Consider the following 18,725-nt stretch of genomic DNA (forward strand, 5'->3'; position numbering starts at 1 on the left):
GTTCCAGCAGCAAACTGTCAGGCAGCAAAATTAACCTGCAAGTAGAAACATCTGCAGTTCCTCCATGTGGCCACTAGAGGCTCCAACAGTGAGGCAGGCCTCACAGAGCTCCATGTTTAAAAGACATCAGGTAAACTTTATTGAGCCCTCACCGGGGAAATTAAATGTTACAGCAGCTGGATACAGATGAACAGTGTTGGGTAATTTACTTTGAAAAAGTAATTAGTTACAAATTACTAGTTACTTTTCTAAAAAGTAATTGGGTACATTACTTAGTTACTGTCTCAAGAAAGTAACTAAGTTACACTACTTTTTGATTACTTCGATTACTACTTACTTGATTAATTCAAGACGAGGTTGCTTGTATCGTGACGGTGTGTCGGAGGCGGCAGCCTAGCTGTGTTGCTCTTTAGCGACAAGCTTAACAGTTGAGTGTTGACGCTGCAAATGTTTCAAAAGGTTGGAGGATGAGTTGGCTGCCGTTGACAAACGTTTGCTGCCCACGCAAAGCTTGCACTCCACGACCACGTTTTTGTCCTTTTGGGTGACATAGTTAAAATATTGTGCGTATCTCCACCGGATAAATGAATTTGTTTCCTCCGCCATTTTTGTTTGTCTGTCTGCTTCGCGGTCAAAGTGCTCAGCGTGATGTAAGCACGCAGGCGTGCATGCAGCGGAAGTGTACGTCCTCTTCGGCTTTCCTGAAGCAGAGCCGCAAGTAACTAGCTAAGTATTTAGTTAGTAACTGTAATTTAATTATACGTATTTTCACTATAACGCGGTACATTACTTCGTTACTCGAAATTGTAATCCGTTACTAGGTAACGCGTTACTCCCAGCACTGCAGATGAAGCACTCAAAAAGCAGGACAGGAAATCTAAAAGTACGATAAGGCTAAAAATGAAGATATAGTCAAGACAAGAAGTGATGAATTTACATAGAGATGGCCTGTGTTTTGAACTGGTGCTGTAAATTGAATTGAATCCACAGCCAAAAGAAAGACAAAGCAGTGTGATTTCTTATCTGAGTAGTTGTAATGACTAAAATAAGAATGCTCTTTATCTAACCGTCTTCTTTATCTTATGTGGTTTACATTTTAATTATCCGATAAGCTTTATCACCGATTTCAAATTAGAAATCGTTCAAGATTTTAACAGCTGAAATTCACATAAATAAAGCTTTTTATGCTGTACATGACTTCTTGTGTATGTCTACATGCCTGCAGAAATCAAATGTTGAGAGTGAAATAATAATAATCATAATAATTTTACTTTTATAGGACTTTATAGAGTTTATGAGGTGCTTTACAGACCATAAATAAATAAACAAATAAAACAGGGCAAAGGGTCAGGCTAAACAGAAAACAAAATAGTTCAGAGAAGTAAAATTGGAAAAATAGAATTAAATCGGTGTACACAAATAGAATGATACAAGCACACAGGAAAGTGAAAATAATAAATAGAATAAAAGAAAAGAGAGCCCTAAAAGCAAGGCTAAAAATAAAATACAATGAATAATAAATATAAAAATGTAAAAATATATTTGGAAGAGTTCAAAGAGTGAAAACAAATTATATTTTACTGATAAATTTTAGTCTGTCCTGAACAAAATAAGGAGGCTTTTGATTATACATGCATCGTACATATAAAATGATAAGAGCACCAGAAATCACAAAAAAGGAAAAATAATAAATACAATAAAACAGGGAACAGGGGTGAAAATAAAACAACAACTGCTACTACAACTATAATAATAATAATAATAATACCAATATATCAATGTAAACAAAGAGAAGAATGAAGAAAGAGGGGAAAAATATATGAATTTTATATGATATAGAATATTTACTGTGTGGGTGTGAACGCAAACTTTTATTGACCCGTCAGTGAACCGGGTTTAAAGCCCCGCCCCTCCTGCTGTGTGGGCTCCTCCGATTGGCTACTCGTTTTTCTTCGCTCTCCTCTGATTGGTCATAACCGCTGCCGGTGTCCCCAGGAGGAGGCAGCCGGCTCCGCTAGCAGCCTGGACCCGCTGTCAGCTCGGACCGGACGTCACTCCGCTTCCTACGCTCGCTGTTCAACTGTACTGTGGACGTTTATACTAAACCAGGTAGGTAACACGTAATTTAAACGTTTTTACTTGTTTGGGTACAGCAAAACGAAAAAAAATGGCGACGGACAGGGAAGTAAAAGATGCTATCTCGTTTTAATATCTCTGTTGTGCTGCTACAGAGGTTAGCCGCAGCCCAGCTGGAAAGCTGGACAGAAATAGCCTAACACAAATTAACACAAAATAAAATGTGTGTGTTTGCATTTCAGTTAAAACCACTCCATTTAATGTCGCTTTTAATGGTGCTCATTCAAATTTAGTGGTATATAGGTGAAGCAAACCGACATAAGGTGGCTATTCAGGCCTTTTGTAGCCTTCTTCCTGGTTTCTTGTGTTGTCCTGTTAATTATGAGGCTATTAACTAGTAAAACTGCAATTTTACATGTCATATTAACTGTTTGCAGCCCTCTTGTGAATTGGCTGCTAATCTCAACAGTCTCCTCCCTATCGTGCGATCATCAGCCTGTGTGCAGACTTATGTAACATCAGGAACATCCCGTAATATTCACCAAAAAACAAGGCTCAGATCTTCAGGTTTTAAAACTGTCATCAGCGATGTGAACCTCCACCAATCAGCTGTGTAATTATGCACACATGAAACGACTTTATACCTCAAAACAACCAAACATACATGCACATTTAGATATTTTTTTAAAATCCAAGTTAGTCTGAGGTGTTTCGTGAACCATGTGCTTCAGGATTTTGTCATTTGTACTCATTGGCACATTTCCCATTTAAGAGGATTATTATAGTGTTCAGTCAACTGGAGCAAAGTTAAATGTTGAGTCACCACCCAGACTGCTGTGAATGGATTCATTCATTCACTTTTTTTCCTCATTCATTTGAAAACAGTGCTACAACTTCACTTTTTCTTCATGCACTTAATTAGTCTTTTACTTTGAAGTTACTAAATAATGCAGAAACGCTGAGAAACTCTGTACACCACGTTTCTGAAGTGGGAAGCTCTCGTATCTATGGCAAGCTGTAAAAAGTTAAAGTTCAAGTTTTGTTGTGCAACAGGCCTCGGAAGTACACATCTGATTCAGTGTGGTGCAGCTCTTTTACAAGAACTGTTTGTAGATTTACACAGATGAGGCCACGGAAAAAGCAAAATTTAATGGTACAAAAAGACATGAAAGTGTTAAATTATGTCATTAGGGCTGCTGCTAACAACTATTGTAATTGTCAGTTAATCTATTGATTTTCTAATTATTTATTAGTTGTTTGGTCTTTAAAATGTCAGAAAATAGTGGGGAAAAAGCTCAAAATTACATCCTCCAATGTTTTTTTTGTTCACAACCCAAAGATATTCTGTTTGTTGTCACAGAGGAGGAAAGAAACTATTTTAAATTATTCCTATTTAAGAAGCTAGAATCTGAGTTAGTAGTTGAAGAAAAATACTCATTGATTCAGTTATTATCTAAATAGTTGTTACATAATTTAATATAAAATGTCATAAGAGTGCATTTTTTGAAGCGTACAGTTTAGAGCATCTTGCCTGGTAAAAAAGACCATTTCAGAGATACACATTCTCATTCTTGCAGCACAAATCTATATAACTGATCGTTTATGTGTTTCTTATTGCAGATATATCTGCAGCTGAGGTCTGAGTAGCTGCATTCAAGCTTCAGATGTCTATAGCTGTAATTCTAGTTTAAGATATTTTTAATTCACCTTCATTCAACATACCTACATTGTCCATTTCAGATTCTTAAATTAAACTTGAGCTAGTCAGAGTGCTGTTGTAGATATCTCAAACTGGAAATCTGCTTTTATATATATATATATATATATATATATATATATATATATATATATGTATGTGTATGTATATATATATATATATATATATATATATATATATATATATATATATATATATATATATATATATAATATTTAAGTAGGGTTTCTGCGTGGTGATTGCAGATATCTGTAGTTGTCACAAGCTTTGGCTCACTTTTCTAACACACTGTGGCACTGCAGTCGTTTTACCACCATGTCAGGGCAGCCTGAGGCCAAGATTTCAGTAAATTTCCACCACAAGCCTCTGAACAAATCTCTCGTTCTCCAGCTATTTATATTTCACAGCCTTTCCTAATAATCTTATCCACCACAGCCATTACTTCTGTCAACATTCAGTAGGAAGCCTCACAAGTATCATCATCACAACAACTCAGACCAGAAATAATGAGGTATCTGCAGCTCTTACTCTTATCAGTCCTAACTGAATTACAGAGATCTTTCGCTGTGGTTTTGACTGGTCAGAATGACGTTGCAGATATCTGTAATTTTAATTCTAAATGGTCACTCCACTGATAAATGTTCAAGCAAAGTGTCTTTTTTGAATCCTTTTATTCAAAACAACAACCACAGGGATAAAACTGGGTATCAAAATCTACATTTAAAAAAAATAAAAGATTGTTTTCAACATTACAAAAGTAACTACGGAAGAAAATCAATGTGAAAATGCATCTTAAAAGAGCATTTTCTATTTCAATGACAGTTTAGACTACAGCTCCACAGAAATATTGCACAAAATGTAAATTCACATTTTTGTTTTTACAGTAATGTCCCACAGGAAAGCTGCTCTGGTTTTCTTTCATTTCTGTCTTTACCATGCTCTTCACCGTCTGCGTCCTCTATTTTTATCTCCAAGCTCGAAGATGTCTCCGAAGATCAAGGCCGGCTCTGTGGTGGAAATGCAGGGAGACGAGATGACTCGGGTCATCTGGGAGCTTATTAAGGAGAAGCTCATCTTCCCGTACCTGGAGCTCGACCTGCACAGGTGAGGAGGCGGCGTGCGAAGATCACATTATCATTTGAACACTGCAGTACATTCAGCACGTGTAATTATTCATAATAAATACACTTCTATTTACATGACAGAACGGTGCACTGTGGTAACTGCTGCTCCCCCGGGCAGCGACGTCTTGGTGAAATTGCATAAAAAAAGGGAAATCAGTTAACATTTCCTGCTGGCCTGGTATTTCTGGTTAGGCTGGTTTATCCTGGATTCTCCCTGTGGAGTTTAAACAGCAAAGCAGTGTATGAGAGGATCCTTTATCTTGCACAGCGTCAAGGCACAAAGTTAAGATCTCAAGTTTTCAAAAACTGCAAAATTGGATTAAAAGTGAAAGATCAGCAACAATAAAAATCCTAATTGTGAATAAACTGTAGTACAGACAACATTAAACCTAGCAAAGACCCATTATGCTGCTGGTACAATACCTAACACTGTTATAGTAACGATATTTTTTAACAGACAACCTTTGAGATCACGTGTCCAGTAACTTTGTAGTAAACGTTCGTCCAGCCACTTCTTCTTATCTCTTGCATGGACTTTGTTCGGACTTATGCGTTGTTTATATGACCTCTATGTAAAGCTTTCATATCTCCCTACTGAGAAGTGTGGGCAAATGCATTGAACTTGAACTTTTCTAGCAATATTTCACAATATTTATGTCACTACTTCTTGTATTATTCATCAAAATTATTTGGTTCTTGTGCAACTGGCTTTGGAAGAACAGGTTTGATTCAATGTGGTGTAATAGTGGCAGAATTATCTCAACTGAGGCCATTGTAAAAACGAACACACCAACAGGTTACAAGGCAATCTTGATAGTAATCATGGGCATAAAACTATGTCAACTAGACTGGAATGTTCTACTTCAGTCCTTTCTGGTCAAAAAGAACATTTCACATATCCACATTATCCTTGTTCTGGCACAAATTATCTTGCTTTTACCTTTAATATGTTTCTCATTACAAATATCTACAATTCAGCTAAACTCTTACTAGTTGTAGTTAAAGTTTCAGATATCTACAGTTTATTTGTGACAAGTTATAAATCTAGTTCAGGATACCTTTGTCCTATTTAGATTAAGTTTGAACTAGTTCTAATTATGTTGTAGATATCTCAAACTGAACTCTGACTTGTCCAAATGGAATCTCCAGATACCTTGAATTAGAGTTTTGATGCTGCAAAATGACGCTGCAGATACCAGATGTAGTCTGACTCACCAAATGTAGACTGTTCGTGTAAATCTACACTTGGCCGCTCATTTCAGTTAATCCTTCCACTTTTTGCAGGTTCCCATTTTCATATCTCTCCTCACTATGGGAAACAACAACAACAACAACCTCTAAGCAGCAACATAAACACTAGAAATTACAAGTTGGGGACCACATGGTTAGTTTCTCCTCAGATCCTCATGAAGGTTAAATCAGCCAAATTATTACAAGTCTGGACAGCATGGCTTCTAGGCATAAACAGGAATAGAAATTGGCAATAAATACAGAAACCACCTCTGTACAGTCAGTCATTAATCTTTCTTTAATCTTTAATGACAGGACTGTGAGTCATACATTTAGCTTATCTAACTATCAAAGCTGATTTTACTACCGTTGAAGGACCAGAACAACTTGTGAAATGCACCCCTGGAAAATACCAGACTCCAACTTGCAGTGATGGCGTTGAAGAAATCTGCAGCTGTAATTTTGATCAGTCTAACTTGAAATACAGAGATCTCTAATTGGGATTTTAACTGCTTAGAATGACATTTAGATATGTAGAATAAGGATAGACGGATTATCAGTTAGGGCGATTATTGTGGCCGACACTTGACATTTTTTTCAATTATCTATATCGGTAAATTGTTGATAAATGAAATGCACTATTTGAGGTCTGATGTAGCCTCCTCTCTGTCTGTCGTTACTCTGTGGTCTCAGAAAAATGTTTCTCAAGCAGCAAAAACTCAACAAGAAACAATAAATCAGAATATTCGCTTCTCTCACACTGGCTAAGGCTATGCTAACGGCTAGCAGCCAAGTTAGAAGGCATGCACAGATTAACCTGGAACAGAGTCGGGAAACAATAATTAGTAATGTTTTAAGATCTGGATCTTAGTGAGTAATAAAAGTAATAGAAATCAGTGCAATATTAAGAAAATAGAGAAGAACGGCAGACAAAACTGCAGGAGACAAACTGATCAATCTCAGTGGATCCACATAAACAGAGAAGATAATTTAATCACTCCTATTCCTATTTTACATATTCAGTTATAGTCACCCTTATTAATGAAGAAGTGTAGTAATGAATGACTGGTTCACTGCTATCACAGGCTGGTAAAACACTACATTTAATGCATATTGGTTCCAAATATCGGTTATCAGTCTTTCTTAATCGCCAATAATCAGCATCAATATCAGCCCTGGAAAATCCATATTGATTGATCCCTAATCTAAATAAAAAATCCAATTTATGACTCATCAGAATGATATCGATATCTGTCATTTTAATTCTGAATAGTCAAACTCAGAAAATAAATGTGCAGATTAGCGTTCCTATTTGCTGACAAATTAGTAAGGATGTTTTTGACATTGCTGACATGTTTCGACTGCTGTCTGCGGTCTTCATCAGAAGCGTCGTCTGATGTGTTGATGACATCTTTTTATCGGACGGTAAAAAACCGTCGTTACTAATTTGTTGGCAAAAAAGAAATGCTAATCTGATATAAAATGACGGCAAAATTAACATAATGAATCCAATAAATGTGCAGGTTTTGTGGAGAGTGTACCAGGAATACATCAACTTGCTGAATGCGTAAACAGACACAGAATCAAACACATCAGAACAAATGAAGGCATCATTCTCGATCAACTGGATCCTGTTTGTTTTCTGCATCTGCCTCAGTCATATGCATGCAGTCAGTTACTGAGCGTTGTATTGTTGTGGTCGAGTGTTGGCTTTCATGGGAAGGAGGGGCTGAAAGTAGGTAAAAGGTCACGTCTGCTTTTAAACAAAGCAATAGAGTGTACAAGAAAGCTCAGAGGCGATTGCTTGAAAGGAATGATAAGCACTCGGAGCTTGTTTTTTAGACTGAGGGTGCTTCCTCCTCCTCTCAGCAGCTCGTTGAAGCCACGACGTTCCTCGAGTGTAACAAGTGGAGCAGCATATCCGGTTATCTTGGCAGAGGGCCGGACATGATTGCACAACCAAAGCCTTGCTTCCTTTGTCTTTGTGTCGCTGGCTGGATTTGCAGATCTCCTCGCTGACGGCAAAAAGAAGCAACAGAATGAGCACAGTGGCAGAAAAAGTGGGACACTGTGTCAGGTTCTGTGAGGAATATAACTAGCCTCAGTACGGTGTGAATAAAGCCCTGGCAGCACTTTGAGTTCCTCCTCTGTTGGAAGCCAGCTCACATTCGCCACTCATTAATATCCCTCACGTCCTTTGACACAGTAATCATGTTTCACATCACAGCCGTTGTGCTTTAGCCTTCTAGCGAGCAAAAACGGTGACATACGCTCATTTTTACTGCGTTGGTCAGTCAGTGCTGCAGGGCTGCTGTTAAATGGTGTCGAAATAATCTTTTCCTGAAACAGACAGCCTTTGTTTATGGTGCCTCATGCCACTGATGCTCAGATTCTAAATGGTCTTCGTGTTTGTTTGGCCCATTTCTTCTTCCTACATCTCTGTTACTCTCATGCACACAAATATCAGTGTAAAATGTGTCACATAATGGTAGCTGGCACTGAATATGAGGCAGATTTACAGATCCAAATCAAAACTCTCTTTAAACTTCTGACAATTATTTATTTGTGCAAAGTTGCAGATTAATCAGATTATGTCCTGCAGTTTGACATATTATATATTGGCAAAAAACAGTTAGGCATGTTTATATTGGCCAAATGCCCAAAGAACAAGATATGAACAAGATCTATAGACTGCCATCCCAGATTAAGTAGCATCTTTATGCAATGACACCTGGCTCCCAGTGCTCCTGCAATGCTTGTATCAGTCCCTGGAAGTCCTGATATGTCAACAAATCAAGCATAATCTGCACTGAATCTCTTAAACACTGTCAAAAGAGCAACACTTGAACTTCAGTTTCACTTTTGGGGAGAAGAAGAAGTCAAAGGGGACCCAATCTTGGGAGAAGGGCAGGTGAAGAGCAGCAGTTATGTTGTTGTGGTCAAAAAATCTTGTGCCTTATCACCATGTTGTTACCGGACACACCCACATTCCGTCATGCCACAGTTCAGCTTGTTTAAAACACCTTTGAATATTTTATTAGAACTCTGCCGTAACAGTCAAACTTTAGGGGATGAATTTAGGGTGCACAACCTTGTGAATATTCCTAGTGCTCCTGACTTGACATTCTTCCTGCAGTTTTGGAAACTGCGACTCTTTGACTGTGCAAAATGCAGTTTCTTCTATTGGTAGCTGCAGACTCACCAGTGATGATCCTCCATGTGAAGGTTGGATCATTTAGCTGCTGAACTGTTAGTTTGCTCACTGTGAAAGCTGTGAAATCTGAAATTTATACCTACCTTGGGTCACAAAAACCTTTGTAACATGGTCAACAATTTGGTCTCTTGGTTAATGATACTTAGTGCTTGAACAGTCCCAGAACTTTTTGATCGCACCATATAGAGCTCGACATCTATACTGAAACTCAGACACTATATTGTACCAAATAATTTCAGCACACTTCCATAACATGATATTACCTTTGTCTTTGGCACCATTAACTCCCGTCTTTCCATCTCCTCCCTCAAAGCTACGACCTCGGCATGGAAAACCGAGACGCCACAGATGACAGGGTGACAGTTGAGGCGGCGGAGGCGGTGCGGCGCTACAACGTGGGCATCAAATGCGCCACCATCACGCCGGACGAGAAGCGGGTGGAGGAGTTCAAGCTGAAGCAGATGTGGCGCTCGCCCAACGGGACCATCCGTAACATCCTGGGAGGCACCGTGTTCAGGGAGGCCATCATCTGTAAGAACATCCCCCGACTGGTGCCCGGCTGGGTCAAGCCCATCATCATCGGCAGGCACGCCCACGGAGACCAGGTAACTTCACACGTTCCTGCACACTGAAAAAAAGTAAATAAATCAGTGCAGGTTGGGTTGAGAGACATGAGACTGGCTGAAATGCTTGTGTTTTGGTTTATACACTGCTAATTCAGCTACACTTCTGTAAGGTTTTAGGCAACATTAAATAAAATTCACTACCACCAAAATAATGACAAAAAAATAAACTATTTTAATTTTTAACCAGTTTTGTAAAGATGTGTTTCATTTACTGAAGCATAAAGGGCATTTTTGTTGCAGAGAAACTTAAATTAGCTCTCCCAGTATCTGACAAACCTCTTACTAAAGCACTCAGAATGGTGTAACTTACTGCACTGCTGACTACTCTGTGAGCTCTGGTTATTCCAGACATTGTGGAGATGTCAGGAGAGACTCAGTCAATAATTATGATTCATTGCCCGTCCTTTGGACCACAGAGCACTGCCTCCACAGCAGCAGAGCTAAATCACAGTTTAGCTCGTGGTGCTCTGCCAAAGTCAACAGAGGGAAGAAGTGCAGGTGAAGTGTCAGGTTGCTGATGGTTGCATAATAGCTTGTAGATGTCAGAGTTATATACGCTGACTGCAGAGTCCTGCTGAGGTGTTTATGACTCTGTTTTATACATTTTAAGAGCTGTAATGTTTAGTAAGTTCAAACGGCTCTTTAAAATGAACCCCTTTGTCTGTCTGCTTCAGTACAAAGCCACGGACTTTGTGGTGCCTGGACCTGGGAAAGTGGAGATGATCTACACGCCAACCAGTGGAGAGCAAGTCAAGTTTGTCGTGCACGAGTTTGAGGGTAAGAGCGCAGCCAGGTCTGTCACCAAATCACAACAAATCCCAAAGACTGCAGCTTGGAATATACAAGCTGCGGCTGTCACATAATGAAACTCATGCTATGATTCAGCTCTGTTTAATTCTAGCAAACCTTCAGGGGTTGTTTATGCCTACATTGACGTAGTTCAGGCCGCACGCTGTGGTTCAACTGACGTAAGCTCAGTGTCATTATTTAACAGACGCACTTTTTGCAGTGTGTCTGACCCACAGTTTAAACTGTCGTGTCATTGAGTTTGCAATTTCATGCCGTCCTGTTTGTGTCACAGTCACACATTTGTTGGTTTCTCATGATACAATCCTCCAACACATGCTTTAAATCTGTTACACGGTGAATATTGAACTGAAGCTTGTCTTTTAAAAGTTAAATTGCAAATCAAATCACAGCATCTCAGAAAACCACAATTTATTTTCCCCAAATCATGCAGCCTTAACTTAACTACATGTGAAAAGTCTATTTATTCGGGTCAGATGTGGATTTACTTAGATAGATTTAAGGTTTTGTTTTTTTTATATTACATATTTTTATTTTTTTTATTTGTTTTTTACCTGCCTCATGTCAGCTCATTGTAAGTTATGTGTGTTTTATGATGTTTTCTATTGCGGATCAGTACTGTCTACTTCTAATTTTATCATGCTGCTGTATTCTGTACACGCAGCATCTATTGCTTGGCTATAGACTGTATATAAAGATTGACTTTCTGTCAACACTTACTCTCATTCTGCAAATATGAAGTCAAACTATTGTACAAATGGGTACTGCACTCTTTAGCTGGTGATGTCATTTGCAACATGCTTGTACTCAACATATGCAGATTGCAGGTATATGTAGTTTGCCATCAGATGTATATTTTACACAACATTTTTTGGGGGGTCTAAGGGCAGAAGTGTTGGATAGGTACATTTCTAATATGCAGTATTGGGACCTAGTCATACAAACTGCCTTGACTTGTGGTGAAATTTTATGTTTAATGTCTTAGATAAGCAGGTGTGCAAATATCACCCCTGTCTGAGATGAAAAATATCTCAGAACAAAGGGTGTCAAATATCATAATGTGGGTGTCGGTAAATATAACTAGGCTGGGCTAATATCACAGAGAAGCTTTCACAATACCATTTTCTTATCACATTTGTATTGTAAATGTGAAAACGCACTGTAGAAAGTGTGTATTTCTGTTTTGTGAAAACTGTTCACCTGTTCAGGTTTTATCACAGCAAACCAAACACTGAGCAAACTGAAGGAGACTTTCAGCTGTTGAGTAATTTACTGTTGCTGCACTGACTTGGATTTTAATTTTGAAGCCATTTTAAAGGTTCAGTATCTCCCAGCAGCCATGAAATTTGATGAGGACACAGACAAAATTGTTTTTAAGTAGACCCAAACAATTGAATGTCTCCAGTAGAGGCCTATTTTTTTATTGCTGGCACTTGAAAGTGGAAAGTAGTGTAAAATTATCAAACAAGGGTGGGATTATTAAGTGTATATATGGATGTGTCCATATATCCTACTGAAAACAGTTTTCGGTCGACATTTCACCAACTGTCGCGGTTAACATCAGTAGAATTTGATGTATAAAGTATGTAGGAAGTATGGCAAAGGTCAAAATTGTCCAAAATGACTTGAAACCAGTTCAAAATTACTCAGTTGTCCTAATTGACTTAAACTTCGTCTAGAGTAACAAAGTTTGACCACAATGATTTAGAGCTGATTGAAAATTTGTCAAAATTTGTCTAAAATGACACATAATTTGACCAAAATAATTTGAAACCAGTTCAAAATTACTCACTTGTCCTGAATTAAAACTTAAACTTTGTCTAGCATGACACAAAATATTACTACAATTACTCAAAGCTGGTTCAAAATTACTCAATGTTTGTAAACTTAAATTACTCAGTGTGTCTAAAATGACATAAAATTTGACTACAATGACTTGAAACCAGTTCAAAATGACTCAGTAGTCCTAAATGACTTAGACTTTGTCTAGAATGACAAAAAAATTGCCACAATGACTCAAAAATGGTTCAAAGTTAGTCAGAATTTGACCAAAATGTTGCCAGATTTGTCTTGAATGACAGAAAATTTGACCACAGTGACTCAAAGCTGGTTCAAAATTACTAAAAATTTTTCTAAAATAACACAAAATTTGACCAAAATAACTTGAAACCAGCACAAAATTATTAAAAATCTGTCTAGAATGACTCAAAATTGTCCAAAATGACAATGAATTTGATAGAAACTACCACAAGTAAATGTTTGCAGACTGTATTTCTAAATCCCTCTCTGATGGTGTTGTATAGTTAGCGTGCAGTTTGTATTTGTGTGTGTTCGTGCAGGCACAGGCGGTGTCGCTTTGGGAATGTACAACACAGATAAGTCCATCAGAGACTTTGCTCACAGCTCTTTCCAGATGGCTCTGTCCAAGGTGTGTCCGCTCTACCTCAGCACCAAGAACACCATCCTGAAGAAGTACGACGGACGCTTCAAGGACATCTTCCAGGAGATCTACGAGAAGTAAATAATCTCATAAATAAACATCCACAATAACACGTGCACAGTTATCCCTCAGCCAGACCAGAGCTTTAAGGCGTTGTCCACCTTTTTGTGTCTTTCAGGGAATATCGCGCTCAGTTCGAGGCCAAAGGAATCTGGTACGAGCACCGTCTCATCGATGACATGGTGGCTCAGGCCATGAAATCTGAGGGAGGCTTCATCTGGGCCTGTAAGAACTACGATGGAGACGTTCAGTCTGACTCTGTGGCACAAGGTTGGTGAAATAAAACCGCATTTCCACCTCAATGCACCCAATACTCCCAGACCATTTTCAGTTTGACTGCTTTTTATACATGTCTGACATATAGATAATAAACATGGATGAAATTCATCACGGTACCACTTTTCATAAATTATTTGAAGCTCTATGGGTTGGAAAACCAGAATTTTTCTTTTCTTCTAGTAACAATATTATAAAACTCTTCCAGTTAGGAAACTATTGGAATGGTTTCACCGTCATTCCTGCTCAATGATTGCCCTAATGTTGGCCATAAATGCAAAAAACTTAATTTTAGTAATGTTTTTCCTCCTAAAGTATATCTCTGACTGCCACCAAACTCTACATTTTTAAAGCTCTTATTGGTGTCAATCACTAGAGAAAAAAAAATCAGCTTCTTAGAGTAAAAAATAAAAGTTTTATGGTTAGTGGACTATCAGAATAGAAAAAAAAACATGGATATTTTTGGATGAAATTTGCACCATCACATAAATGGTTTGTATTTATTAAAGCAGGGTTGTACCATTGAAGAACAGATGAAGATAGCAATAAACCTGCAAGATTTCAGGACTTTAGCTACATTATTTCTCAAGTTATGGCACTTCAAACTTTTATCCACAGATTGGCACAAAGAAAAACTATGCAAAATTCAATCCCAATGCATTTTTCACTCCAAAACTTACACCTGTGACCAAATATTTTACACGTTTTACTTGCACAGAATAAAAATCTGACAAATATGAGATGGCCAGGCGTGAACTTTCTTTTTAAATTTGGTAATTTGAGGTGGAATGACCCCAAAACATCTTTAATAATCTCTGATTTTACATGTCAGGTTCAGAGATCTGATGTTTGGATGTTTTGTTTTGACTCTTGCAGGTTACGGATCTCTGGGTATGATGACCAGTGTGCTGATCTGCCCTGATGGACGTACGGTTGAGTCCGAGGCCGCCCATGGCACCGTCACCCGCCACTACAGACAACACCAGCAGGGAAAAGAAACCTCCACCAACCCCATCGGTAGGAGGATGAACCAAAGCGTCTAGCGGCCTCAAAACACTCGTATTCATTCGTTTATAATGTAGATTTTATGTTTGTGCAGCCTCCATCTTTGCGTGGACGCGAGGCTTCCTCCACCGGGCCAAACTGGACAACAACGCAGAGCTGCGAGTCTTTGCCGAGGCGCTGGAGGCCGTCTGCATCGAGACCATCGAGGCCGGTTTCATGACCAAGGATTTGGCCATCTGCATCAAGGGAATGCCAAAGTGAGTCACACATGTTGGACAGAGTGCGCATTTTTTGTTGTGTTAATTGTTTTTTAGATCCTATATGTATCGAATTCCTTTTTAGTATTTGCTAGTACAGAGTCCAATTCTGGGGAGAGCAATCTTGGCCCAAACATCCTTGTTTCAACCAAACCATATTAAAAATCATGTCATATATCATATATACTTAAATTACTGATATCGAAGTTTAAAATCAAAAATCAAAGTTAAATGGGGAAAACATCATTTCTGAAACTAAGGGAGACTCACTATGTAGGAGTTGTGGTGTAACACTGACTGCATACTTCACAGTCGTACTTCTCCCTCACATTTTCTATCACTCTGACTATCTGAATAACTGAATAAAAGCTTAAAATACAAAAAAAATCCCTGGCAGGCCACAGATGTCGACGGCAGAGAGACTACAGAGCCACTAGCCAAGTTCAAGTCTGGCCCAACATCAAGTTCCACTCTGAATTAATGTTAATTAGCGACAGTCGATCAACCTGCTGCTGGCAGCATTTGGCCTGAATGTTTGTAAACTGGATTAATATACTGGCCAAATAGTTTTCCACTTTCACACTAATCTGCACTTGTAGAGAAATACTCACTTTCATGGAGAGCAGTGAACGTTAGCAGTCTGTAGAAGGCTGAGAGGACAAAAAGGATAAAAATATAATACTTGGGACTTGAGTTTCTCCAATTCAAGCTACTTTCTCCTTCTAATCCGCAACATTTCAGAGGGAAATATTTGACTTTCTACTCCACACATTAGTCTAACAGCTTTTTTAAAAAATGCAAATTTATCACAATGTCTTATAGTTACAGATTGAATCAGAGGTTTCCAACCTTTCTGCCTTTTTTCTTCCAAACATCATCGTGTTCACATTCCAGATGTCTATGAGCCGTAAACAGCTCAGAGAAATATAGATTTTTTTTCCCTTTAAACATTTCTTTTCAATAAAATGATCCAATGTCTCAGCAAAAATAAAAAAAAATAAAAGTCAGGGGAGCTGAGAGGGTCATCGGAGTTTCCCTCTGTTCAAGAACTTTTCCAGAGCCGCTGCAGGAGCGAGGCACTGAACATTGTTAGGGACTCCTCATACCCTCTACACAAACTGTTTGAACTGCTACCATCAGGCAGGCGTTTCAGGAGCATCGAAGGAAAAACCACCAGACTGATAATCAGCTTCACACCACAGGCGGTCAGATTACTAAACTGCTGACCTAGTCTTTAGATACTGGAGAAATGTTATCTCATCGAATATGATGACAATAAAGATCCATTTCATTTCATTTCATTTGAAAATCAAAAATCAGAGAAAAACTAAGAGGAAATTTGTGGCTCAGAACATTCAGTCAGAGGGACAAACCAGGACTTTACTGCTACACTTTACCCACATTTTACCTGCTTATACTTTAACTTTTAAACTTGATTGATGAGTATTCATTTTGCTATGTTGATACTTTTCTTTATGAGGTTTTGGTCAAAAACAAGTTTCTACGCTGTAAAACATTTTAAGTTCTTTCATTTTCAAAACGTGAGCTCCCTCGCTGCCTTAGAAGACTGAATTAACTGCACTTTGGAATAATCAGTTCAAAGTCATTGCACGAGTTGTGTAAAGTCGGACACCACATATTCAGCTCGGTTCATTGATCTGCTACGTATTAGATGAGATTCTGAATCGGTGACATGATGAGAAATAACCGTGAAGATTTGAGGTTTTTATCTTTAACAGTTCTTGAGATGTTGTTGTTCAAACAGCCTTAAACTTCAACGTGCGAAAAAACTTGCTGAAAGTTGGATAGCGGGCAATTAAAAGAAAATAAATCTTGGAAACTATTTGATATATCAAGCTGAAATTGTACAGAAATCTTTGTAAATATGTATGTTTGATGCTATAAAACTTTCAGACAGATCAGAGATGGTTCTGCAGTACCAGCATGTAAACGGACTTGACAGCAAATCAGGACCAAACTTAAAACCTATTTATACGATTTCTACATCATCAACTAAATACATGTGGGGTTCCCATGGCAACGCATGGCATACATACTGTAACTAAACGGCTTCATTCAGTAGTTTTAGTAATGTGCAGATCAACAGGTTTACAGATAAAACATTTTCCCTCAGCTGAGAATCTCTATCGCTCATAAATAAGCGTCAGGAAATGCCTTGTTTAAATGGAGACGCTTCTTACAGCCGATTTAAATCCAAAACTCTGAACAAACCTGCTCTGGATCAGGTTAGCTCCACAGCATCTGTTACTATGGAGATCTAACCAGGTTCAAAGAAAGCCGCCTTTGTGATTCTGAAAACTCTGACTTTAGTCTCAACATACCTCACTAACCCGCTAATCTCACTTCATAGTTAAGCCCTCAGTTCTACCCTGTGGAAGGCTGCAGGACATTTGAAGTTTGTAACGCCTTGTTTCTGTGTCCTGACCGTCTCTCCTCTGTCTGCAGCACGACCCGTGCCGACTACCTGAACACCTTCGAGTTCCTGGACAAGTTGGCGGAGAACCTGAAGGTGAAGCTCTCCAGCCAGCCGAAGCTGTGATCTCCCCTCCGAGCTGCAGCCGTTAAAGACAGACACACACATAATCCAAACACATCACAACATCCAGCTGACCTGTGAGCTGCCACAGAGAGCTCAGGACTGCAGGAGAACTCTGAGTTATTGGAACGGGGTCGACTCGTCCAGGATGAAGGAGACTTCTGACCACCATCATCATCATCACCACTAAACTGAAAACTCCAGCATCTGTAGCCTGTTGGCTCTTGTTTACTCGTCCCTGCAGTGAGTCGTCAGTATTTGTGTTGGACGGGGGACTGAAGGAGGCGTCTGGACCTTCACTGCCTTATTCCTTTTGTGTCAAAGTCATCATCATCAACAAAAACTTCAGGCGACCTGAATCTCACTAATGAATCACTGTAGCAGAGCGATGAAGCATTCCTGAAAATTTACACCACAAAATACAGAAGTTCTAACTTTGTAAAGAAACTACTGTTAGTTTTTGTACTGTTTCTGCACAGTTGTGTATTTATTCGTCCTCCCTGTCTGTATGTGTGTGTCTGTGTGTGTGTCTGCATTAACGTCCAGTATAACACATCATGTCCTGCCAAATAAGAATCATCATCTGTTGGTTTGTAATTAACATTAAACGCTTGTTCATTCCTGATTTGTGATAACTCCTAATAAATGAGTTTTTGAGAGACTGAATTAGTTTTTTTGTGTTTAAGATGAGAAAACGCAACAAAATAAGGAAACACACACAGCACATACATGCACTTACAGGGTTAAACAAAAGAATCTACTGTAGTATTAAATAAAAAGGTGCAAACTGAAGCCACAAATAATTAAAACAGACAAAATTTTCCACTTTCTTGAACGTGTAGTTTGAGTTAGTGATGACTAATCAGCGAGAAAGTAAATGGTTTTTTTTATGGGAGTCACATTTAAATAATCTAAACTATCTTATTAAATTAATTAAATCTTTTTTTATTGTATTACATACACTACCATTCAAACATTTGTGGTCACTTAAAGCAGTTGTTTTTTCAATGAAGATGACATTAAAAGATTTAGAAATACCATCTAGACATTGTTAATGTGGTAAATGACTATTGTAGCTGGAAACAGCTGATTTTTAATGGAATATCTCCATAGGGGTACAGAGGAACATTTCCAGCAACCATCACTCCTGTGTTCTAATGCTACATTGTGTTAGCTAATGATGCTGAAAGGCTAATTGATGATTAGAAAACCCTTGTGCAGTTATGTTAGCACATGAATAAAAGTGTGAGTTTTCATGGAAAACATGAAATTGTCTGGGTGACCCCAACCTTTTGAACGGCCGTGTATAATTATGCCCATTTGAAGAAAGTGAGGT

At 38.5% G+C, this 18,725-nt stretch overlaps 1 protein-coding gene across 1 annotated transcript; it reads left to right on the forward strand.

Annotated features, from left to right (window-relative positions):
* The first annotated feature begins 1,976 nt into the window (after positions 1-1,976).
* Positions 1,977-18,055, forward strand: idh1 (isocitrate dehydrogenase (NADP(+)) 1). The gene is made up of 9 exons (XM_023295375.3): positions 1,977-2,109; positions 4,769-4,897; positions 9,675-9,966; positions 10,662-10,764; positions 13,134-13,311; positions 13,413-13,564; positions 14,447-14,587; positions 14,670-14,832; positions 17,299-18,055. Exons 2-9 carry the CDS (start codon positions 4,776-4,778, stop codon positions 17,390-17,392), a joined length of 1,245 nt encoding a protein of 414 aa, XP_023151143.2. The 5' UTR covers positions 1,977-2,109; positions 4,769-4,775; the 3' UTR covers positions 17,393-18,055.
* Positions 18,056-18,725: the final 670 nt, after the last annotated feature.

The sequence above is a fragment of the Amphiprion ocellaris genome, chromosome 11, assembly GCF_022539595.1.
Source record: "Amphiprion ocellaris isolate individual 3 ecotype Okinawa chromosome 11, ASM2253959v1, whole genome shotgun sequence".
NCBI lineage: Eukaryota > Metazoa > Chordata > Actinopteri > Pomacentridae > Amphiprion > Amphiprion ocellaris.

Bases quoted from the DNA above. Each gene is read 5' to 3' on its own strand.
- idh1 (XM_023295375.3), top strand. From the start codon at position 4,776: ATGTCTCCGAAGATCAAGGCCGGCTCTGTGGTGGAAATGCAGGGAGAC. The intron at 10,765-13,133 runs GTAAGAGCGCAG...GTGTTCGTGCAG, and splicing joins TGTCGTGCACGAGTTTGAGG to GCACAGGCGGTGTCGCTTTG. The intron at 14,833-17,298 runs GTGAGTCACACA...CTCTGTCTGCAG, and splicing joins TGCATCAAGGGAATGCCAAA to CACGACCCGTGCCGACTACC.